The 26,103-nt window shown below is 38.4% G+C and overlaps 1 protein-coding gene across 1 annotated transcript; it reads right to left on the bottom strand.

The window, feature by feature from the left end:
• Positions 1–586: 586 nt before the first annotated feature.
• PYGO1 (pygopus family PHD finger 1) lies at positions 587–25,627 on the bottom strand. Its single transcript, XM_079912293.1, has 3 exons — positions 24,955–25,627; positions 8,611–8,696; positions 587–7,561 (listed from the first exon to the last, which is right to left on the bottom strand). The coding sequence occupies exons 1-3, from the start codon at positions 25,001–25,003 to the stop codon at positions 6,437–6,439; spliced, it is 1,260 nt and encodes a 419-aa protein (XP_079768419.1). The 5' UTR covers positions 25,004–25,627; the 3' UTR covers positions 587–6,436.
• Positions 25,628–26,103: the final 476 nt, after the last annotated feature.

Genomic DNA, 26,103 nt, shown 5'->3' with positions numbered 1-26,103 from the left:
CAAAGCAATTCATGAATCATTTAATACGAATACTTCTTTCAACTTCTATGATTCAAATAGAAACAGACACAGTTCTAAAAGATTGTATATGAAAATACCAGAAAAAAAAATCCCTAACATGTAAAACTAAATTTTTAATACAAAAAAAGAAACTCATGAAAATATTGGGTATTCAAATAAAGTATAATGGGATTATGACACAGTATTGTATCTGGCATTTTTTAAAATTTAAGAACTGAATCAGATTTATTGCTATGTCAATTCTATCAACAGCTAACAATCAAATGTACAAAATATACCACAACAACCATGCCAAAAATGATGCTGTATAGAGAGATCATTAGAATAACATTGGTAGACATTAACCTTGTAATATACATCACTGATATAGTAAAACCTTGTTAATTCAGGTTAAATTGATAAAAGTCTAAAAATTTGAATATTTTAAAAGATATGCAGTTTAAGCACTCACAAGCATTCTTTTTTTTTCTGTTAAGCACGTAATTTCAAATATACAAATTTCCAAGTATTATCTATTACGATTCTTTTGGGTACTTAAGGTTTAATGACAAAAGAATGCTTTTAAACTAGTATTCTGAAATAAGTGTCTCTAAGAAGCTTAAAATTTTCCCAAGATTAAACATTTTTCTTTAAAATCTTGATTATGACTTTTATTAACAAATCTTTTCATCAGATAGTAGAAAGTAAACATTCAAGTCTTGTATCAATGGTTATAAATTGTAAGTAAATTAGAGGAGTTTTATGGTATTTTAATAGTTTATTAATAAATGAAGATTAATATTACTACTTATTTTGGTTACGGTGGAGTGAATGATATCTTTTTTGGTTGGAAGATATCAGAATAAGTTCAAAGTCTAATATATAATTTTAATGGTATGGGCTAAAAAAATTGAATATGCACTGTCAAATTAAGATAATTCCTTAGTAAATTATAACTGTAAGAGGAAGATCAAATTTTTAAGAAGTATTTATTGTATTATGAGTGCTATGAATTGCCAACACCAAATTTTACCCCTCTCTCCCATTTCAAAGACATCAGGCCATCTACTAACCCATAAATATTGATGTCTCACATACTTCATAGAGTAGCTTAAACATACCAGCATATGAAATAATTAGTATTACATAGTAATTTCCTTTGTCATAGGAATAAATGTTGGACAAAGTCTGGAAACATTTTATTTTCCAATTTGAATTACAGTAATTTTGCCACAGATCACAGCACTAGCGCATGTATTACTTTAAACATGCTCTAAGAACAAAACAAAAATTTACTGCAAAAATACATGTCACCAATGTGGAACACACTCAGATTTGTATAAAAGTACTGAACTAATATCCCAAAAAGAGGTATATGTAAGCAGTACATAAGGAAGAAATAGTTTTAATATGAAACAGTCATTTAAGTCACATACATCATGATAAGAAGCAGGACTTTCTTTTATAAAAGATATTTTAACTAACAAGCAACATCATCTACATCACCTACAGAACAAGAGAAGTACAGGTATTTAGAATAAGTTTTAATATAATTACAAGTAATGTGTTTCGACAAAATATGACAAAGACGAAGCTTATCCATTGGGTTTCATTAAAAGTCTTCAGTGAAAACTTTCTTCCCTTTATTTGCCCTAGACCCCTTGTCTTGGGAGATACTAATCCCATCCCTAGTCCCTTTACTCCAGGGATGCCTCTAAGCCCATCACTGTACCAAGAGTTGGAAAATTACAGATATAACTTCTATACTGCTTTATCAGATAAATGGAATAGAGAAAAGGGGGAAGTTGATAAAATTTGGAAATGAGAAGAAAATCTCTGAGTTCAGAAGTAGAGGAAAAGAAATTGTGAAAAGTCTCCACAACCTAAAGGAGATTGGGAAGTACTCTCAAGAACGTATCAATTTGATAAAAATACTGCTTTCCATGGTGCCTAAATGTGGTCATATTGTATGAAATCAAAGATATTAAAGATTCATTCTGAATAAAGTCTTTAAAAAAAGAGAAATTTAATCCCACTTCATTATCTTTGTTCAAATCTTGCTGCAACAGACTGTCCCCTTAAAATCTAGCCAACCACAGCCAACAAAGAAATGAGAATTCTGATTAGAGGAAAGATATGAAATTTTGAAGTACAGAGCATCCAGGAAGGCACAAGGCAAGTTGGTTTATATAGCATTCCACTTGAGAGTTTAGGATGGGAAGAGGGCAACTGGGAAACACACCAAACAACTCAACCTTCCTGAACCGAATCAGAAAAAAGGAACGACCTCTGCTTCTTTCTCCTTCCTACATTGACTGATTCCCTAAAGAGGACTGAGCACTCAGTATGATACAACATTGTTAACTACATGATGGTGTAAATAAGCCTTTATGAGCTTCCCTAAGAATCTAATCATCTTATACAGAGTTCTAAACCACTATTTACAAATGAACTTTGGGAATCTGGATGCTTTTAAACTTTTTTTTAATTAAAAAAATCTTAAATAGCACAAATGTTCATGCATATGAAACCTTTATACACTGCAAAAAAGAAATCCAAAAACTCTCGAGCTCCCTTTAAAAATCATTGCTTACATATATATTTTACTATTACAAACAATTACCATAGTATGTTGGACAATAAGTACTAGCACTCAGTTTGTTCAAGACAAACAAATGTAAAAGAATATTAGAAGAAAACTCCTGATATTTTATCTGGATGATTAAAGTCAGCAGATTTCAGGGTAACCTATTATTGAAGTTTTTTTCCTACCACTAGGCAGAGTTGGGAGTCTAAACACACACACACACACATACACACACACACACACACACACACACAAATTGGATTTCTTTATATTGTGTTCATCTATGAAGAATAAGCACTAGTACAAGAAAATCTTCAGTTTTATGTACATAATCTTCTAGTCTGGATAACAAGAATCATAATAGCAGTATGCTAAAGTATTTCACACAAAAGGAAAACATGGATCACAAATCTAATTCCAAGCACTCTATCTGAAAAATAATTTATTTTTCTATAGTAAGCTAAGCTGTCCTGCATTAGGGAGTCCAGTAGCATCTAGAAGCAAGTGGATCAGGAATTCTCTAGTGAAATGAACAAAGCAAGTTCTGAGAAAGGAACTGACACTTTAAAACTTTCTAGTAACCTAGCCTTGGTGAGAGAGCCTAGCTGCTGATAGCCAGGTTGAACTCTGGCAAAACTTGAGAATGTAGGAGAAACCCCAAGATTTCCTGCTCAATTGCATGTACGTGTGTCTTTGCGTGTATGTGTGCATGTGAGATGAGGCCTTTCAGTGATGGAAAAGGATTACACCAAAAAAGGTGCGATGCTACTGGAAGATTATGCCACCTGTGTGCAGTTATTTCCCTCACTGAGTATTTTTTAAATGTTTAGGACAGCTCATCACTTGTCTTAAGAAAGCCATATTGATTTGTATCATAGCCTTCTTTGAGTCACATTAGGCAAATTAATATCTGGCCATTCTTATAGTTCATCACTTTCCCTACCAAAAAGCCTCTAGATAACTTCTGACAGTGTTATGTAGAGACAAATGTGGAACTAGTAAGAAAATTAATTCAAATACATGAAAACATTCAACAGCTATGAGTGTAGTTTGCCTATGATTCACTGTTAAAATCAACCACGGGTTTTTCTTCTGTAAATTTAACAGATTCGTATTTAAGTAAGGTGCTCTTAAGACCTAAATACAAGAATAAAAATTCACTTGTTTGTAAGTTTTTAAAAACAACTAGTTGGAAATGGAAAATAAAAGAATCACATTATAAATCAAGTATTTTTAGACTAACTTGGGAGAGGTTATTTCATTTTCACAAAACTACTAATAAAAGTGTAAGCAATAGAGGGCTTTAGAAACTGCATAATCAGTTTTAGCAATGAGCACAACTTGAGTACTACTGTGTAAAGTGTTAACTCCTGAAGACGTTGGAAGGTTCTACTCAGCATCTACCTAACTGTATTCAGTCATTAAAAAAAAACCACCATGATCTGATGCTAGAACTAGGCATATAACATACAGTGCATCATATCTTAAAAATCTGCAGTCACTAGGATTTCAAAAACAACATAATTAAGTCCTTAAACATTTAGAAAATTATGTATCTTTAACAAAAACTACAATGTAAGCAAAATGTGATCTTCGAGTATGCTACTGAACGTACCAAATGTCAAGAGTCAGCCCAAACTACTGCATTTTTACCTGCTTCAACTGGTAAAGTTTTCACACAAAGGAGTACCTAGTATTAGAGTTTATATCATTTCATTTCCTAAAACTATAAAGACATTTATATTACAACTATATTTAAAATATCTTGTACTCATCTCTAACTAGTCACAGGTAAATGGAGAAAACCTTATATTGCCTTGTACCATATGAAATTGCTGTTTCTGTAGGTCAAAATTAAAACACTACTTAAAAAAATAAGTTTTATTCAAACAAAATACACATCACAAGCATTAACAGTTTTCTTCTAATAGGACATTAAATATTTCATTTTTATAAAATTCATCATTTGCTAGGCTGTATAAACTGTTCAAACCCTCCAATTACTGTTTTTCAATTGGAGAATATGAAGTTTCTTAGAAAAATCTCCAAATGATGAAAACTATACCAGTTCACTGGATAAAGTTCTGGTGACTACACTGTAAACAACAGAATTGAATAATTCAATTAACTTTGCTTTAGTGGCTTGTGACATGTGACACCAGTGCTGTCATGTAAAAGTGTGGGTTCATGTTTATTAACCGAAGGACTATAATCAAAATTTTCATGCATAATTTAAATTTCTTGGCAATATTGCTGCTGCTGTCATTTCACCAAGGTTTAAAGTATCCCTTTTGCAGGTCACCACGTAGTCTTCAGAACTTTTTTGGTCACAACGATGGTTCAAGTTTGGGAGATTTACCAACATCCAACCATTGTATAAATTATTATCAATTGTCATATAGAATCCTTTTTTTGGGTCACAGGTTATGATCCGCTCCAAAAACAGGCTTCTGTTGTTTCAAATCTTAATTAGTGCACCTCCAACTGTCTCCATTCTTAATCATCTCTCAAGAGAATACTCTCAGGTCCATTTTTACTCTTTCCCCAGTCACAGCGGAAACTCCTGTCTGCTGCAGGGCCTCGAACTGTGAGTAAGCTCTCATCTTGGCTCTTAATTGATCTTTGCTTAAAATGGATTTTGAACTCTTCTGAGGCTCATTTTTAATTTTCAGATCCCCAGAACAAGATTTTTCAACCCACCACTCTTTGGCCAGTAGAGCCCTCTAAGGCCAAATTGATGTTTCTACCTATCTCATTTGCAATATGTCCCTGGTTTGAAATGATATTAAGAAAAGTATTCACAATTCTTCTGAGGATACTGTATTATTTATTTCTCTGGAAAACAATAACAAAACAACTCAATAATCAAATTGAAGAGTGAAGAGCATAGTACTGTTATATTTCTAAATAGCACAACTAAAAAATCCTTTATGACAACTCTACTAATTGTGGTCAATTTTCAACTGATCTAATGTTAGCAATTTCATGTGGTACAATCCACAAGTTAATCAACAAATACTTATTGAACATCTACTATATGCTAACATCTGTCTCATATCTGTACAAACAGACATCCTGGAAAGACTGAGTTGATAATATGAAGGTCACTAATTTCAAGGACCCTAATATGGGACGAATCTGGTGTCATACTCTATTATTTTTTAAAACACTCATTGAAATGTATGCTTTCTTCCATGTTTTAGCTACATATATTCTTTCTGAAAACATGTTAAATGGATCCTCAAATATTTTTTTGAACTAAATATTTAATTTGATATTGCCAAAGTTCAGCACTGGAATACACTTGACCCTTGAACAACGCGGGGGCTAGGGGTGCCGACCCCCTAACAGTCAAAAATCTGAATACAACTTTATAGTCAGCCCCCCAAAACTGTGGTTCCGCATCCTGGAACTTAATCAACCGTGGATCATGTAGTACTATAGTATGTGTTTATTGAAAATCAGTGGGCCCAGGCAGTTCAAACCTCTGTTGTTCAAGGGTCAACTGATACATTTTTCAATGATTCTAACTTTTAAAAGTCAAAACTTGCCTACATTTGCTATATATTATCTTGAAGCTTCAAGAGGCTTTTATGTTCATGATTACAAACTAAAATTTACTTGTATATTACTTTCTAATGCACCCCATATACATTATTCTTATTTAAGATAGCAAACAAAAACAATACAAAGTTTGCACTAGCAATGAAGTGGTTATTAATAAAAACTAAAAGGTAAATAACTTTTCTGTGTGTGCATTTAAAAAAATAATGTAAAACATTAAAATCCTGTGTCACTGAACCTCTGTAATACACAGGAGAAAAAAACCACTGTAGTTAATGCCTGTGATTAAGCATCACTGCCCACTGCAGGGGGACCAAAAGTTTCTCTAGTGCGCATTAACTGGACATCTTTGTCAGCCATACAGGTATCACAGCCCCATACTGCTGATGCTTCTGCTGTTAGGAGGCCATAAGCTGTTTCAGTCATTCCAGTGCAGATCCGATGAAACCATTTCTGACAAGAGGCTTCACATAAGATGGCATCCTGATCATCATTCACTTCATTTGTACAAATTCCACAAGGATACACTGGGTCAGAAGAAGAATGCCCATGACGGCTTGGGTGGAGAGAGGATTTATTGCTTTTCTCAGTGGTGCATGTATCTGTGGCACCTCTAGGTTGTCGTGGATTATTCTGTGTCCCGTTGGCATGGCTGTTGTTTGTAGCTTCAGTGCTACTCGAACGGCTATTCTCTTGATTTACGACATTGTTTCGATTAACATTTTTTAATTCAATATTACTCTGATTCACTGTGTCATCCATATTTAAGTGAGGTGGATGAGCAGAGGAATTTTGATTAGTGTTTTTGGTTGCTCCTTGACTAAAGTCTTGTTTTGGGGGTGGTGCTTTTGCTTGACCAAAAGTGTTTGGGGGAGGAATAAAAGAATGATTAGATTCTAATGGAGAACTAAAATTTGAATTATTTCCAGGGACAAAGTTAGATGCCAAGTCAGGGTTAGATATTTGGCTAGCATTCTGTGGAGGAATCTGATTGAAGTTTTCAGCAGGATTTTGTCTAAAATGTTGATTAGGCATGTTAACATTCTGACTTAGTGCATTATTATAAGATGGGTTTCCAAAACTCGAATTATCATGTGGCCCAAAATTAAAAGCATGAGGTCGATTAAAACCCATGCCCAAAGGATTCTGAGGAAATGGGTGTGGCTGATTCCTGAGTGAGTAAGGACCACAGTATGGGGAAGACATTCTTGGAGGAACGTGAGGTGGCATTCTGAATGTGCTGTAGCCTCCAAAGCCAGGATAGCCAGGGCCAAGATATGGATTTGACGAAGGTAGTGGTTTATAGGAAATAGTATTGTAGTTGTCATCAAATGGATTAGCAGCCACTAGATGGTCAGAGTTTGGATTTGGTGGTGGAGCATACTCAGACAATGGAGGAAAAGAAGGCCCCTGAAATGAGAATGTAAAATACATGTTTTGGATCAAAGAAGTCATAAATGTTAACATTTATGAACTTAGTTTTAAATTTCTTTTCAAGTGTTACAAAAATTTAATTCTTCACCTGACCTTTCAATTCCAAATAATGTTTCTATTTATATTTAATGATAAAACTGTGTAGGTTTCTTTCATTTAGGAAAGGAAATAAGGTGTACTTTTTTGAGCTCAAATCAATTGTTACAAACTCTAGAAGTACTCAGCCTTCAAAAGAAGCTTCATTACCGTAATTTTCATTGAATATGCTTGCCTGTAACTCTAGAATCTTTCACTTAAAATTTTAACTGAAAATACCTTTATACCTCCAAACAGCTATAAAATGAAATAACAGTAAACAGGATCTAAATTTCTTTCCCTAGCTTAACTTCAGAGAGTTAGCTATTAAAGTATTCCCAAAGCACTAAGGCCTAGGCCTCAGACTGGAAAAATAAACTGCCAGTTTTAGTCACAACTGCAAGCTTAACAGTGTGGCCAAAATGGAAACAGGTAATCTGTACACATTTCATAGTTACTTGCAGTCTTTATAATAAAAACAGTGCTTCAAATTTACAAAGGATAAAACCAAGAAAGTCTGTATTTATAACTGTTTATTACAACCAAAGGTTTCAGACAAAAGATGCTTCCATCATGATTGCTTCATGATATGTACATACTACTGATTTATTATAATAGTTGAACATTACTCCAAGTTAAACTTGTGTCCATATATTTTTAAATCTTTTCATAAAAGTACAGGCATCTATTCCTTTTAAATTAGCTTTAAGAGTAAGCATTTTAATTTATCTGCCTACACTTCCTTCCTGCAATATTCACTCTAGGCTTACAGTCCAATAATAGCCGCTAGCTGCAAAGCAAAAAAAAACCCAAAAAACAAATCACTGCAGAAGTCACTACTAGGTTCTGAATTAGGATAGGAAACAAAACCCACGACGAAAGTTAAATTTACCTCATAGCCTGATCATATCAGTGAAGAAAAACTGTTATTAAAGAAAATGCCAATTTACCTGGGTATTTGTCTTGCGCTTTTTCTTATCTGGGCTTCCTAGTTGTACACCTGGTCCTCCTAACCCATCCAGTCCACTATCACCACCTAAAAATAAATAAATAAATAAATCCAGATAGTATTTCTACTTATAAGTGAAATTTATATCTCTCATAGCAATATGTATTATAGCTACCTGTTAATATGTTTTCTATTTTTATTAGATAAAACAATACTAAGCTCTTATTATCTTTGTTCTCCAAAAAGTCTTCCCCATAATCTCAGCCAGAATCAGTCATTCACCTCTACCCCATAGCATTTTTTATTATTCTTTCAGTGAAAAAGTAATTCTCCATCCCACCCTCAAATCTTCAGTCATCTGGTTTCCTATCCCTGAAGCAAACACTGTTGCTAGTTTCTGATCTATCTTTCCAAAGATAATCTAGATAAATTCCAGTATATCTCTGGGGAGTACACAAACAATGGCATGCTTAGTATGGAACAATGGTCTGTACCTTGCTTTCTTACTTGGAAATCATTCCATGTCATTACATATAGAACTGCTCCATTCTCTAATAACTGAGTAGTTCACAGTATGATTATACCATAATTCATTAAACTAGTCCCCTCCCTATTGATGGATATTTTGATTGTTTTCAAACCTTTGCTGTTCTGCAATGAAAATCCACGTATCAATGTCTTTACACTCATGTAAAAGTGATTCCTAGGACTGGAATTATGGCATCAGAGGTATGTGTCTCTTAATTCTGAAAGGTATTGTCAAAATACAACAATGTATGTGAGTATGATTTTCTCAATATGATCAAGCAAAAGCAAAAGCTTGACTGTGAATCTAAGAAGTTCAAAAAAACATGGGACTTTCTTCCATTAAAAAAACACACTTTTTATTACAGAGAATTCTGAACATATACAAAAGCAGACAGAATAAAATTATGTGCACATATATGTAGATACACATTTGTAGTAAACTATAATACATATTTGTAATAGATTAATAAATAAATAAATCCAATGAGTTGACAGAGAATTATAGGAGACTTGCTCATACATGTGGATTCCGAGAAAGAGATATTTAAACTGAGTCCTAAAAGATGATAAGAAATCTCTCATATGAAGAGCAGAACGAAAAGCCTCTAGGCAGAGAGAATAAATAGAAAGGAGCTTGAATGTGTCATCCTGTCTGAGACATTTAAAAGAGGCCAGTGTGTTACGGAACTCTGGAGAGCACCTTTAGAAGAGGCTGAAGAGACAGGCAGGGACCAGATCATTTTAGAGTGTCATGAACTAAATGCTCGTGTCCCCGCACAATTCATATGTTGAAACTCTGCCCCCTAATGTGATAGTATTTGGAGGTGGGGGCTGTTGGAGGTAATTAGGGTTACATTAGGTCATGAGGGTAATGGGATTAGTGGCCTTCTAAGAAGAGAAAGTGAACTCTCTCTCTCCACACCCCCTTCCTCCCTTCCACCCTCCTTCCTCCCACATGCAAACAGTGGGAAAGGCCATATGAGGACAAAGTAAGAAGATGGGCGTCTATCTACAAGCCAGGAAGACAGCCCTCACCAGGAGCTGACAAACTAGCTGGCACCTTGATCTTGGACTTCCTAGCGCCAGACTGAGAGAAAATAAATTTCTGTTGTTTAAGCCACCCAGTCTATGGCATTTTGTTACGGCAGCGCGAGCCAACTGAGACATAGAGCCTTATAGTTTATGGTAAGGAATTTGGATTTTATGTTAAGAACAGTGGATGATCATTTAAGGATTTTGGGCAGGAAAGTAACACGATTTATGTTTTTAAAAGATTACATTAGCAATTGTGCTGAGAATAAATTGGTGATGGGAATGGGGTAGAAGCAGGGAGACCAGTAATGATATCTTTACAATAGTAGTTCAGGAAAAGTAATGGTACTTGGCAATAAAGAGAAATCAGCATGCTGGCGATAGTTCCACACATAAAAATGCAAAGCAGATTTCTGTAAGAGCTATTTAGAAGAGGTTTAAATATTGTGGAGGTAAAAAACTATGACAACAATAACAAAATTTTAGTAAGGATTCTGGATGTTAAATTAATATCTAAACATCAAAAGCTTTCATATTATAAACTATAACCAGTTAAAAGATAAAGTAGAAGATAAGCTTTCATTAACAGGAACAAAACTAAACTAAAATAGCTAGCAATAAATTTAAGAAGTGCACAAGATCAGTATGAACAAAAACTTTTTAAAAGCCCTATTGAGGGACAAACAGGAAGACTTCTAATAAGTGGAAAGGTACTCCCTGTTCTGGCTAGCCATCTAGAACAAAATAACACTGTTTTTATTTAGCTCACATATTATCCCAGATAGCCTGGTTGTGCCCTCCTCAGAGACATCAGCACCTGGTGTCTGAGTCCCAGGCCCATAGGGCCCATCCTCTAACCCCACAGGCATTCGTACCAGCCTAAGCAGCACCCCCTTCTCAGAGACCTGAGTTTAAACTCCACAGGGACCCTCTTGTGAGTTTATATATTTTAATAATTCCAACCTCTTTCCTATGTCCTTCAGCCTTAAGAATGGTAGCTGCTTCCCACAGTTGTTACCTCTGTAAAAACTTTAGTATCCTATTTTGCCAGTTTAATATCTGTTAACAATACTTTATATCAAATTCTTTCCATTAAAAATAACTAGTCTGGGGCTTCCCTGGTGGTGCGGTGGTTGGGAGTCCGCCTGCCGGCACGGGGGACACAGGTTCAAGCCCTGGTCCGGGAGGATCCCGCATGCTGCGGAGCAGCTGAGCCCGTGCACCACAACTACTGAGCCTGCGCTCTAGAGCCCATGAGCCACAAACGCTGAGCCTGCCTGCCGCAACTACTGAAGCGCACCCGCCTGGAGCCCGTGCTCCACAACGGGAGAGGCCACCGCAGTGAGAGGCCCGTGCACCGCAACGAGGACCCAACACAGCCAAGGACAAATAAATAAATAAATTTAAAAATAGCTAGTCTGGTTTCTGTCTCCTGGCTGGACTCTGACCGATACATATTTCTAACACCTCCCAGGCTGAAAATAGTATTACTCCTACGTTAACATCATTCCAGAGATTTAGCTTACTATCTACCTACCTACTTTTCCTCCTGTGTATAAATTTGTGATAGTAATACCTTTACAAAAATGGGCTATTATTTTTTAAATAAAAGCATTAAATTTTAACTTTATTAGAATTTAATAAAGGAAAAAGAAATAAATTAAACTGAAGAATACGCTAAATGTTTCTTCACCAAAAGAGAAATTTTTGAAAATAATTCTCTAAGGCTAAGAAAAGACAACAAGAAAAACATTAAGTTGGAGAAATTATGGTTTTTCTTTTTTCAATCTTTAGATGGTGTCAAGTGACTTCCTGCTTTGAAAGTTGAGGATAGTATAGTATCACATCTTATTCTTCTTTTTCCCTCCCTAAATTTAGCAGGGTATTTTCTATCTCTAGATTCTTCATTTCAGGTAAATTTTCTTTTCTCATATCTTTGAATACTTTTTTTCCACTCTATTTGTTCAGTGCTCTATTTCAGGGGTACTAATTATCATTATGCTGGGGAGATATTTTAGCTCCATACCTATTAGCTCATCTGACTAGTCTTTTTCATCTGCACTTAATCTGATTATCTGAAGTTTTTCTATTATGTAACTTAATTGTTAACTATCTTTATTCTGTTTCTAATTTGTTCTCTATATATGTTGTTTTAGTCAATTTATTTCCTTAGGTCTGCAATTTACCCTTCTTCTGTGTTTTAATATTATCTTGTCTTTGAGCTCTTATTTTATTTAAGTTCTACAACTTGAAGTACATGTGAGTTATTTCCTTCTGTCCTGTAGGTTATGGGTTCTTCATCTTCTGCATGCTCTTTCTCTTCTTATTCTTTGTGTCAGTTCACTAGTTTGCTACAGTATGTTTACATAATTATCATGCTTTTATTTTTATCTTGTAACTTTGCCCAGACCTTTTAAGCTCTGATTTAATGTGCATAACTTTGACTCCCTTTTATTCTTATCTAAGATTGTTTGCCTGGCTTAGATGGCTTGCATCTATTGAGATAATCATATGATGTTTTTCCTTTACATTATTTATTTTTATAAATTTATTTATAAATTTATTTATTTATTTATTTTTGGCTGTGTTGGGTCTTCTCTAGTTGTGGCGAGTGGGGGCTACTCTGTTGTGGTGCGTGGGCTTCTCATTGCAGTGGCTTCTCTCGTGGAGCACCAGCTCTAGGCGCACGGGCTTCAGTAGTTGTGGCACGTGGACTCAGTAGTTGTAGCTCGTGGGCCCTAGGGCATGCAGGCTTCAGTAATTGTGGCACTCAGTCCTAGTTGCTCCGCGGCATGTGGGATCTTCCTGGACTAGGGCTCGAACCCATATCCCTTGCATTGGCAGGTGGATTCCTAACGACTGTGCCACCAGGGAAGTCCCCTTTACCTTATTTTAATGTTGAACCCAGCCTGACATTCCTATGTTAGTAAACCCAACTTACTAATTTTTATATGAATGTTATATTTATGTGACTGGATATGCTAATATTCTCTTTATAATGCTTGCCTATGTTAGTAAGATTAACCTGTTGTGCTTCCTTGAAACATCCAGGCTCTTAATTCTAAGATTTTGTTAAATGCACATCTACCTAGTAGGGGGGTGCAGTAACCCATTCACATGGGAGGATTCCGTTGAGTCCTCTGATTCAATTTGTATCCCTGAAGGCTTCTTTTCTGTCAGAGAGTCCTTTAAAAACAACAACAAAAACTTCCCGTTTCACTCATTTTTTTCTTACTCAAAGGAGTGAGAAGACAAGACTACTCATTTAATTTGCTTTTCTCCAGACTTGAGGTTATTAGTAATTCTCAAAATTTTGTAAATCACCAGCAGCTTCCAAGGGGCAGGGATTGTTTTAGAAGCCTAAAACAGTGATCCAGATTTCACCCTGTTCCAGATTTATGTTACCGGGCAATGCCACTTCCCTTGTTTGCTGCTATCGCTGACATTTTTGCTGTTTTTTAAAACTGTTTTGGTTCATTTCACTTGAAATTTAGAAGAGAATCTGTACGGTAGCTTTGTTCTACCATCTTAGAAGTTTATATCTGTATCTATGTTCTTTCACTTAATCTTCATAACAAACCTATGAGGAAAATCATCCCCATTTTAAAAAAAGAAAGAAAAAGAAATGGAATTGTAAAGGTACGGATCATACCCCTGGTAAAAAAGCAGCTCTGAAATCTAAAACTAGTATTTGTTTTTCTTTTGCTTTTAGGTGTACAATTCAGTGGGTTTTGGGCATATTCACCAGGCTGTGTAACCATCACCACTATTTAATTCCAGAACATTATCAGCACCCCAAAAAGAAACCCCATACCTGTTAGCCATATAATGTGTGGCTTTTTTTTTTTTTTTTTTTTTTTTGCGGTACGCGGGCCTCTCACTGTTGTGGTCTCTCCCGTTAAGGAGCACAGGCTCCGGACCCGCAGGCTCAGTGGCCGTGGCTCACGGGCCCAGCCGCTCCGCAGCATGTGGGATCTTCCCGGACATGTGGGATCTTCCCAGACCAGGGCACGAACCCGTGTCCCCTGAATCGGCAGGCGGACTCTCAACCACTGTGCCACCAGGGAAGCACCTAATGTGTGGCTTTGAGTTTGGCTTCTTTCACCTAGCATAACATTTCTGACGTTCAACCATGTAATTTTATATATTAGTATTTCATTCTTTTTTATGGCTGAACAATATTCCACATTATGTTTATCCAGTCATCAGCTGGTGAACATTTGGGTTGTTTCTATTTTGGAGGGACTATGAATAATGCATTTACGCATATGTTTTTAAATGAATGTATGTTTTCAATTCTCTTGGGTATACACCTAGGAGTGGAATTGCTGGGTCACATAGTATCCCTATGATTAACATTTTGAGGAACTGCCCAACCGTTTTCCACAGTGGCTGTACCATTTTATGTTCCCACCTCTAAAGTCTGACAGTTCTAATTTCTTCACATTCTCCCTAAGATTTATAGGTTTTTTTTTTTTAATATAGTGACTCTAGTGAGTATGAAGTGGTATCTCCTTGTGCTTTTAATTTGCATTTCCAAAATTACTAATGATGTTGAGCATCTTTACATGTATTTATTGACCATTTCTTTATCTTCTTTGAAGAAATGCCTATTCAAGTTCTCTGCCTATTTTTTAGTTAGAGTGTTTGTCTTTTAAGTTTTAAGAATTCTTTATGTATATATTAAGGATACTAGAATCATCAGATGTAAAACACATAAGTTTTTAATTTTGATGAAGTTCGAATTATTTATTTTTGTTTTGTTGCTTGGATAAAACTAGGTTTATCTGCTTCTAATATAGTAGTTTGCCTCCCTAAGATCTTATACATATACTGTCTTCCTCAGTGGCCCACAAAAGGCAAAAATGGAAACTTCTGGTTCAAACTAAAGGAACTCCTATCTTAATATAATCAATAAAAAACACTGAATCACTATGTTGTACACCTGAAACTAATATAATATTGTAAATAAACTAAACTTTAATTTTTTAAAAAACTATGAACAGGGAAAAATATAAACATTCATTAAATTATAGTTGTGACCATTAAAAAAATCTTTAATAAAAAAATGATAAAGGGACTCCTATCTTTTAATTTTAATTTGACATGGTAATCCCATTTGAATAGATGGTAAGTAAAGAACTAAGAGAGAGATCCAGTGCACTCCTCAAGGTCATTCATTCAAAATCATATGGTTCAGGAATGGCTAAACTACTTAACCAATGTATAACTTTCAGTAGCCTATATACACTGAACTAATGAGTTCATATTAACAATTTGTATGCAGTTTTCCTTAACAGTATATACTAACATACTGAACAGAGAAATGTGTTGTTCTTGAATCTGAATACCTAGAAATTCTGTGGAAAAGAATTAGTAATGGACTTGAGGTCAAATAATAAAGTGGCTATATAAATAAACAAAAGGTCCAAACATCAAAGTCCTGTCCTTCCTAACATTTTTTATGGGTATTTCATTATAACAAAAGTATCAACAGAAAAAGGTAATTCTTAAAAAATAAAAAGTTATTAACAAATTAGTCTCTAATCTAGAATATATAAATTACCATTCACAGCATTATTAAGACTACTGAATAATTATAATTTTACTATTAAAATGCTGTAAGTTAAAGATGGACAAAACGTACTCTTAATGGTTAGTATCTACCATCTCTGTTCATTTTCTAAAACTTTAATGATAATTCCTGTATTTACTGTAAGGCAAAACTCTGACATTTGGAATCAGTTAAATAAATTCATTATTTTCAAGTAATCTGTAAGCAAAACCACCTAAAATTCTTTTTTGAAAATTGAGTTTTATAGTATTAGTTTTTTATTTAAGAGTCTAATATTTCCCTCCATAAAACAATCTTCAAGTTCCCACTGGTCTCAGTTGCCTCACTTATTGTTCATCTGAAAAGTTAACTATGTAACATTTCCAATGGCTCTGACTCTTGGCCTTACCTAGGTCCCTCCCACTGCTATATGTAACACTGGTGGTTCTGTCATCTCCATGATGTTAGTAAGTACTGTTAGATCAGATTCATGGTCATTGGGGCTAATCAGAGTATAAGCTACCAAGAATTTCTGTAATTATTACTCTTTAAAAACGAAGTGCAAGGGGAGGGGAAAGTAGTGGTCATAAAGCTAGTTATTTAGGTTACCTTAATAACTTTTGGTACCAAAGCGTCTCTCTATCTGCTCTACATATCTGCTGCAGCTGACTCTGCAAGGTAAACCATGAACATTCAGCCAGAAGGTGAGAGTTGTGAAGCACAGAACCAAGAAAACGGGAACTTCCAAATCTTGTTGTAACAGTGGCTACTCTGATCCTTCTGTTAATAATTGAATTTCTTCAACTCATCTCTTCACTCCTACCTTCCCAGAGCCCTCCGAATGCACAAGGCGGAAGAGAAGTGGGAAAGGGTGATACCAACAATAGAAAAAGAAACCTCTCTCATCTTAAGTTAAGGAATTTTATCTATATATTATCACTTTTCATTATGCCAATCAATCTCAATTAAGCACAAAAATAGTTTTACCTCTCCTTTCACCCTTTAACCTTTATTTAGAGCTGGAAGCTTAAGTTGTTTCTCTACTTGTAGTCTTAGAGGAGAGTCCAACCTACTAAATGATACAATTTCTTCCCCATCTAAAGACGCTACAAATCAATGATCTTTTCATATGAAATCTGTTTGTAAGTATAAAATCATTCTTTTATTTGTAAGTACTTTTTATTTTGTAAAGAGCAGATTATTTACTTTAGGCCTTTTATGCATTTTTTTTTTTTTTTTAGGTCTAGTTACAACTTCTTTATTCTTCCTATTAAAGACTCAATCTATTCTGGCCCCATGTCCTTAAAAGGGAGTGAAGGCATTATTCTGTACACTAGATAGCAGTGTGCCTTTAATATATTTAAATTTTTCCTTTGTTAAACTCACTTTATTCACAATAATGGTTTGGTTTGTGACAGTGACTGTCCTCATAAGTAATGTGACTACATTATTTTAAAATATTTTATAATCAACATTTCCCTTTAAAGAGACTTGCTTCATCATTATTCCAAATAAGTGTTTATTTTAATATGTGTATGTGGTATAAGGATGTATTCTAGGCTCATTAAATGACTCAACCCAGGTTTGTTTTCCCCCAAAATTCGTATGTTGAAATCCTAATCCTCATTATGATGGTATTAGGAGATGGGGCCTTTGATAGGAGATTAGGTCATGCGGGCTCTGCCCTTATAAAACAGATCTGGGAGAGTTAGTGCCCTTATATAACAGACCTGGGAGAGTTCCCTAGCCCCTTCCGCACGTTAGGACAGAGTGAGAAGGATTGTTGTCTATGAACCACGAAGTGGGTCTTCATCAGACACCAAATCTGCTGGCACCTTGATCTTGGACTTTCTAGCCTCCAGAATTGTAAGAAATAAAATGTTTGTTGTTTACAAGCCACCCAGTCTATGGTATTGTTACAGCAGCTCAAACGGACTAAGACAGTGCCTAACACATTGCCTGGCACACAATGGGTACTCAATTATTAGTTTGCATTTTGCTTTCCTTTAGACTAAACTATACCACTAGTGCACTTCATTTCGGCTTCTATAGTATTTATCATCCTCTCAAAATATCTAATAGCCAGCAGTGTCAGCACAATCATTGGACACTCAAGTATCGGTTTTTCACAACAGCAGAGAAGTCTGGGATATAATGTCAGTTTACTCTACCATTTACTATGGATGTGAACATCTTAGCTAACAGCTTTATCTTCACCTGAAACACATACTTCTGTAATACTGGTCTCTACCATGGAATGGAAATATTGTGAATTAATATGTGAACATAGGGCTTCCCTGGTGGCGCAGTGGTTGAGAGTCCACCTGCCGACGAAGGGGACGCGGGTTCGTGCCCCGGTCCAGGAAGATCCCACATACCGCAGAGCGGCTGGGCCCGTGAGCCATGGCCGCTGGGCCTGCGCGTCCGGAGCCTGTGCTCCGCGGCGGGAGAGGCCATAGCAGTGAGAGGCCCACGTACCGCAAAAAAAAATTAAAAAATAAAAAAAAAATGTGAATATAGTATTGTATGAATTCCATTAAGCATTTGGCAAAATGGTCTTATATGATTGAAGTGAAAAAGACATTATTTCCTTTTAGAATGCAAGGCAGAAAGTGTCTGCTATGTGATGCCCCAAACCTAGATCAATCTGGGTATGTAATAAATACTAAATTCAGAAAGCCCTCAACATCAGTGATTTAAAGTTTCATATATTTGTGGTTCTTGTGCCAGCTGTTCACCCCAAACTAATGATCTTTGCATTCCTGAGGTACATGAGGTTTAAGGCTGCTCACAAAGGTAAAGCTTAGAAGGGTGGGTGGATGGCATCCAAGTGTGAAGCTGACTCTACACAATAATGTCAATACCTCGAATAATGGGCAGTATTGGTGGAGCTGAAGCTTTGAGGATGAGTATCTTACCAAAGTCGGGAAAAAAGAGGGCATGCCTAGCAGAAGGAACAGAATGTGCAAAGAAAAATTTAAAGACATGAGAGATCATGACAACATCTAGAGAGGAAATGTGACTATTTCAGAACTGGAGCATGGGAGACAAGGGTAAGCATTTCATGGAATAGGAAGGATGGAGGACTAAGTGGTAGGCCTGGGCCAAATAAAAATATAAGAAGGTTGGATTGGGCTAATATAAGAAGGTGGGATTTTTATCCTAAATGCAATGGGGAACCAATGAAGAATTTTACAAAAAAGAGTAACATGACTAAACTGTGTTTGGGAAGAATTATAGCAATGGAACATACCGGCTAAGATTTGGGGCCCTAGAATTTAAGTTCTAGCTTTGCCACTTACTAGCTGGGTAAACTTGAATATGTTACTTAACCACATATTACTTAACCTCTCTGAATATCAATTCCTCAATTACAAACCTAGAATGATGATATCAGCCAGCTTATAGGGTTATTGAGAGGATTAAGCAAGATGATCCATTTAAATTACTTAGCAAACTGCTTGGTAAGTACTCAATAGATGGTAGTTACTTACCACCAGCAGTAAGTAACAATGTGCAAAATGGGTTAAGAAAGACAAAACGGGAGGCCACTGAAACCAGTGATAGGGTTATTATAATAAGCAAAGAGATAATCAAAACCTGAACTAAAGAAGTGGTTGTGGAAAGACTGAGGAGATGATGGGTTCAAAACATACTAAGGAGACAGATAATCTGGGACAGTGCTGAGTTGCAGTGGGGCATGGGTTTGGATCACTAGATAAATGATCTTCATCAGGTTAGGGAATATGGGAGAAAGAACAGGCTGGAGTTCTCACAGATAGACACCTTTCATTCTACTTGTTAACAACAAAATCCATTTATCTCCCCCTCATAAATTTATTCTTCCTGTTATATATCTGACACCATTCTCTTACAGTTTTCTCCTCTACCTCTCTGGCTACTCCTTCGCATTCTGTTTTTCAGGGTCCTCTTTCCCCTTTTATCTCCTAAATGTTAGTGTTCCTAAAGTTGCGTTTCTCAATGCTTTTCTCTTCTCACTCTTCACTCTCTTGGGTGAGCTCATCTACTCCCAAGGCATCAATTAGTATTCACATGTTTACTGATAACTTCCAGATCTCTATTTCTGGCTCAGACCACCCGCCTCAGTCCAAACCACGTGTATCTGTTGCACACACTGCAACATCCCAGGGGGATATTCATTCAATGTGTTGAAAACCAAACTCGTTTCCCTGACACTCTGCCTAGCCCTTACATATGCCAATTAAAAAACAAAACAACAAAAACCCCCAATCCTTTCCTGCAGACTTTCTCTCATCAGTTCTTTCCCTCAATTCTGTGACTGTAAATTATGCTTCCTCTTCAATCTTAATCCAAATCTTCCATACACTTCTCTGATCAAGATGGTCTATATTTTTTAGTACAGTCTACTTTTAGCACTTCTGTGACATTTTTGTGTTACTATGCCATTCTAAAATACATGCTTACCTCTCCAATGTCATTTCTAACTCTGGTTAAAAGTGTTTCATCTGAGGGTGCACAGTCTTTTAAAAGCAGATAGCTACTTAATCACTTTTGCCTCATGACTAGAGAAATTTCTACTTTTACTAAAGAACTATCATTTGTTCATAGTCTAGATGGAGTTATCTTGATACTGTATAGTGTTCACCATAGTTCTGATATGAGTCATTAAGTCTGCTGTCTTAACTTCTTCAGGCAAAATCAGTAATAAATCAGACATAACTGTATTTGAAACAATAAATGTGGCATGTATGTTTAAAAAAAAAAAGCATTTCATCTGAAATGAATGCTTCAACTTCCTTATTCATCTCTAAATTTGTTTTTCTTCCTTCATTTTCTCTTTTTTTCCCCAAGACTAACTCTTCATTTGCATCCTTGTTGCTATTCCTTCTCTCATATGCAGAAACCTGATTTATGAGGAGTCTTGTCTGTCTAATGCCCAGCTTCCACAACAGCGAATACCTAGCACATGGCAGATATTAAAAAACACGTACTGAATGCTTTATTAATGAATTATCCTCTCTTTCTGTTGCTTTTTCAGTTTCTCCCCTCTCCTTCTAAATCAGGTTCTTTTGTTTGTCTACTAATATGTCTGTCATTTTTCAAGGGAGAAAAAATAAAGAGAACCCATACAAACTTCCTCTTGACTCTCTTTCCAAGTTATTGGCTATGTCTCTCCTTCTATCACCAAGCTTCTTTTAAATTATATCGTCACCACTTAATATTCACTACTTTGAAATGTAGTTTTCTCCCAAAAATGCCTTCTCAAAATCACCACTAACTTCCTAGACCTTTTTCTCATCCCTCATCCTCCTTGCTGCTCTTTCTACATCATTTAAAACAAAGGAACACCCACCACTTCGTAGAACTCTCCTCCAGGAGGCCTTCCTTGACTCCCTTAAAGATAGGTTATATACGTTCCTTTATTTCCTGTAGATTATCACAGCATTTATCATGCTGTTTGTAATTGATTACTTATTTGTCAGTATCCCAGACTACACTAAAAGTTCTTGAAGACAGGTATTATGTCTTCTTAATCAATGTATTCTCACTGTCTGGCACTATAACTGCCCAACAAATATTTGTTGAATAAACGAATGAATAGCGTCATCAGATCAACACCTAAGAGTTCTAAAAATACTGGATAATGGGAGTGTTGGTTAGAATAAAGAAAAAGGGCAAGTAAAAGTGGTGGGAGGGGCTACAGACAATCCGAAAGCAGCATAATGATACGAATCAGTTCCTTCATGTATTCACTCATTCGTTCATTTGGTATTTACTGTGAGCAAGGCAATTAGGAAAGAAACAGAAGGATAATCAAGATATTGCACCTATCCTCATGGATCTGTCTTACAACCCAGGGCTGAGGGTTTGGGGAGTGGTAAGAACTGGTAGGAAACAGGAGTAAGATACTTTGCCATTAAATAGCAATTGTGAATCTAATATTAAAATATCAGGACAGGGACTTCCCTGGTGGTGCAGTGGTAAGACTCCAGGCTCCCAATGCAGGGGGCTCGGGTTCGATCCCTGGTCAGGGAACTAGATCCCACATGCATGCCGCAACTAAGAGTTCGCATACCACAGCTGAGGAGCTGGTGAGCCACAACTTAGGAGCCTGCGTGCCGCAACTAAGACCCAGCGCAACCAAATAAATAAATATTTTAAAAATTAAAATTAATAAATAAACTATCAGGACAAGTTTGGAAAACCACCGATCAGCTTCCTCTAGTCCACTTACCTTCACAATCTAGGTCTACCAGCAGCAGTTCTCAAACTTTAGTGTACATAAGGAACACTGGGGGAGCTTGTTAAAGATGCAGAGAAATCTCTCAGAAATTCTGATTCTGTGTGTCCAGGAAGCTACATTTTGAATAAGCATCCTAGGGGATTACGATGCTTTTGGTCTACGAAGTCCTTAGTCATTCACATTGTCATAATTTTGCCATATCTGAGTTATGTCTATAATATTATTTTCTAGTAATTCCTTTAAATTTAAAAAAATATATAGGTCTTTCTCTATATATAGAGAAAGATATGTCTATTTATCTACATCTTAGTCTTATCCTAAGCAAAAGGTTTGATAGCTTATATTTTTGATAATACCCATGAAATAACCATTAAAAAGTCTGATTATATATATATCATTGGATAAGAAACAGTTTGAGAAGCACTGTTCAAGAGATTATGCTCTGCAAACACCACATTCTACGTGCAGTCTGATGATATAAATTATAACTAGAAGCTCCAGGGCAGTGAAGTTCAGCAGAATTGTGCTTCGGAAGAGCTCATGTAGATAATCTGGTACCTTTTATGGATTATAAAATAATTTTAAAATGTTTTAAAAATTAATGTTCTAATTAGTACAAAATGACATAATAAAAACCCCTCTTCATATTGGCTTTTTATTTTAAAAAGTGCTTTGTCTTTTATTTTGGTACTTGACTCTCAGAATATTCTTGAGCTGACACCTAAGTCAACTTCCAACAACTAGGGCATCAAACTTAAAACCAGCAGTTGTAATAAAACAAAGACAGATCTGTAGTCTTGATGCACAATAAAATACCCATCAATTTTATTTAAAATTACATTTGATTAAGACTGATAATTGAGTTCAAAGGTATAAACTTGATAAAGCTTTCTTTTCCTTCAACCCCAAAGTAATTTTTAATAGTAGGCAAAATAACATGGCAAACATATCAAAGAAATAACTATCTCACAAAGGTCTATTCCTTAAAGGCTTTGGCAATTCATAACAACAAAGAGAAAAGAAAGTTGAAATAGAAAACCTTCACCAAATGAAAGATTGTGCTATTAAGCCTGTAAAAACAATATCCTGCTCTAAATTATGTTTTTGCTTAAATGGCTAAGAAAATCAATCTCTAACTAAATACTCAAGTGATGTTATTTGGATATCACATTGTCACCGTGTCACAAGCCAGTTCTATAGGTTTAATCTCTAGTCACAAGGAACAAAAACATAGATGAATGGCTGTGGTCCTTGATCTCTACATCACTTAAGTCAATTGGAAATTTACCTTACTACTTACTGATTTATAAAGCACTTTATCCTGTTTGGATGAAAGGATTATTTCAATAACTTCCTAACTAGCCTCCCTGCTTTAGCCCTTGTTCTCTACAGTCTATTCTCCGCAGAGCAGCCAGTTAAAAACATAAGGCAGAGCTTCCCCAGTGGCGCAGTGGTTGAGAGTCCGCCTGCCGATGCAGGGGACACGGGTTCGTGCCCCGGTCCGGGAAGATCCCACATGCCACGGAGCGGCTGGGCCTGTGAGCCATGGCCGCTGAGCCTGCGCGTCCGGAGCCTGTGCTCCGCAACGGGAGAGGCCACAACAGTGAGAGGCCAGCGCACCGCAAAAAAAAACAAAAAAACATAAGGCAGATCACTCACTCTTCTACACAAAATCATCCAGGCGCTATCTCAGAGTACAAGCCCAAATCTTTTAAATGGCTCACAAGGCCAATACACATTCACCCCATACTTCAGCTCAGCTCACACTACTCTCCCTTTGCTCACTCACAATAGCTTCTTTGCAGTTGCTTGAACACACTAGGCAAATTCCAGACCCAGGGCCTTTGCACTTGCTGTTCCTTTTGCCAACACTGCTATTCCCACACATATCCATATGGCTCTGCTCTGTCACTTCCTTTGGGTCTTTGCTCAAACATCATCTTCCAGCTGAGCCCTCTTATACATAATTGCTACCTCTCCACCCCCATACATATTTTCTAACCACTCTCCCTGCTTTGATTTTCTCCATACCACTTACCATTTGGCATCCTATACCTTTTATTTGTTCATCATTTGTTTACCCTACAAGAGTGTGCATTCCTCCTGGGTGCAGATGGTCTTTTTGCTTTGTTCACCGCGGTATCCCAGTGCCAAAAACAGTGCCGGGCACACAGTAGATGTTCAATAAATATTTGCTTACTGAACAAATAGTATTACTTCAACTTTGGGACTTTCGGCCTGAACCCTATTGAAAGCTGGAAATAAGAGCTGGAGGATACTCCCCAAATTTCCAGACGGCACTTGGGTGTCTGTGAACTTACATGCGTTATCTTTTGTCTGGCACATCGTTCCCTCTGATACTTCTTAGATAGTAAGGCAGCAGGAAAATTCCTAACTAGTGTGCAAGGAAGAAGCAAGCCAGCCGTGTATAAAACTGATTTGGGGCGATTTGATTCTTATCCATAAGCCAATAGAGAAAAGCCTTTTGAATGAATATAGGTTCTCCTCTTAAGCCTAAGGAAAATAAAGCTGTATGTTTGTTGTCTTTTGGAGAATGGGAAGGGGGGGCTGGGAGAGACACGGAGGCCCGGCACACCTTCTGCAAGAGCGTCAACTCCAGTGCGGTCCAACTTACTTTTTGGGGGGGGGGGGTGGAGGGCATCGTTCGTGGTCTCTGCCAGGGGGTGTTTCTTTCTCACCCTCTGAGCTGCCTATTGTGCTGTGTCTGGCCAACGAGGTAAGGTGGGCGAGGAGCGGGGTATGAAGGGATGCTGAGTGCGGCTTCAACTGCCTCCTAACACAAAGTCGGGGCGGCCAGGGCTCGGCACAGGGGACGCGGCGGCCGCGCGCCTCCGACCGCAGCCCTGGCCCCGGGGCGCAGGCGGGACGCGGGCTGCACGGAGTTAGGCCCGGACAGAGCCCCGTTGCCTCCCGGCCGGCGGGCACACGGCCCCCGCGCGCCCCGCTCCCCCCGCTCCCCTCAACCCGGCGCCCTTCTCGGTTACCTCGAACTCTCTTCAGCGAAATGGGATCCTTCTCCTGTTCTGCTGACATTACAGACCGCAAAGCATGACTCCCCCCCAGGCCGCGGGAATTCGGTCTCTTTGATGCTGCGGCGGCGGCTCCTCCTCCTCCTCGCGGGGCCGCTGCGGCTGCGAGGCGAGCCTCCGAGGTGAGGCGCGGCCGAGGGCGGTGGGGACGCGGGCCGACTTTGCAAAGTTTGGGAGGAGGACGAGGCCTCGGGGCGGCCGGGCAGCGTGCTGGGGCCACCCGGGCTCAGCGGCGGCGGCGGGAGAGCGGCCTGGGGGCGGCCCCCCGCCCGGGGCCGGCGTGTGCGGAGGACGAGTGCGCCGCCGCCGCCGCCGCCTCCTCCCACTCCTTCTTCTTCGCCGCCGCCGCCGCCACCGCCGCCTCAGGAGCCGCTGACAGGGGAGGCGGGAGGCGGGCGGCCCGGCCCTGGCGGCGCACTCACAGCGCCCTCTGAGGATGAGGTCTGCGCTCTCGCCGCTCCCGAGTCGCAGACACAAAAGCCCCCAGCTTAGAGCCGCCTGCAAAACCCGCTCTGGGGCGGGCGAGGGACGTGGCGCGGCCCCGCGGCTTCCCCGCCCCGAGCTCCCCAGCCCCGCGCGGGGACGGACTTTGGGGGGCGGGGGCCGCTGCCTCGTCCCGCGGCGCCTCCTGCAGCCGCCGCCGCCTCGCGCTCCGCCTCGGCCCAGCCCCCACGGCCCGCGCGCGCCTCTCGCTCCACGCGGGGCTAGCGGGCCCGCGGCCCTGGGAGCCGGGGCGGGCAGCGCGCGCCGAGGGGCCGCCCCGCCCAGCCCCGCGCCTACAGGCGCCCGGCGCTCCCCCGCCGCCACCGAGCCAGAGGACGCTCAGCTCGGCGGCCGACGCACCCCGGCCCGGCTTCTGCGAGGAAACTGCATCTCCGAACTTCTTCGGAGGCCGCAGCAGGCATCTTGGCCTCGCGGCCAGGGATCTGAAAGAGGAGTGTATGAGCCGAGCAAACTTTGTACGCGGGAGCTGGAGAGTTCTCGGCGGGCAGGCGGGCAGGTGGAGACCCAGATTCCCCGACTATGTGTCAGTGATCTGGACACCTGTTTGTGGAATGCCCCAACTGCAAGTTTTAACGACCCGATTCTTCAAAAAAGAGCGAT

The sequence above is a fragment of the Stenella coeruleoalba genome (genome assembly GCF_951394435.1).
Source record: "Stenella coeruleoalba genome assembly, chromosome: 2".
Lineage (NCBI taxonomy): Eukaryota > Metazoa > Chordata > Mammalia > Artiodactyla > Delphinidae > Stenella > Stenella coeruleoalba.
This window is presented reverse-complemented; position numbering and strand designations above follow the sequence as displayed.

Excerpts from the sequence above, each read along its gene's own strand:
- PYGO1 (XM_079912293.1), bottom strand. The coding sequence starts at position 25,003 with ATGTCAGCAGAACAGGAGAAGGATCCCATTTCGCTGAAGAGAGTTCGA. Across the intron at positions 8,697-24,954 it reads TTCGCTGAAGAGAGTTCGAG|GTGGTGATAGTGGACTGGAT; the intron begins GTAACCGAGAAG and ends ATTTATTTTTAG. Across the intron at positions 7,562-8,610 it reads AGCGCAAGACAAATACCCAG|GGGCCTTCTTTTCCTCCATT; the intron begins GTAAATTGGCAT and ends TTCTCATTTCAG.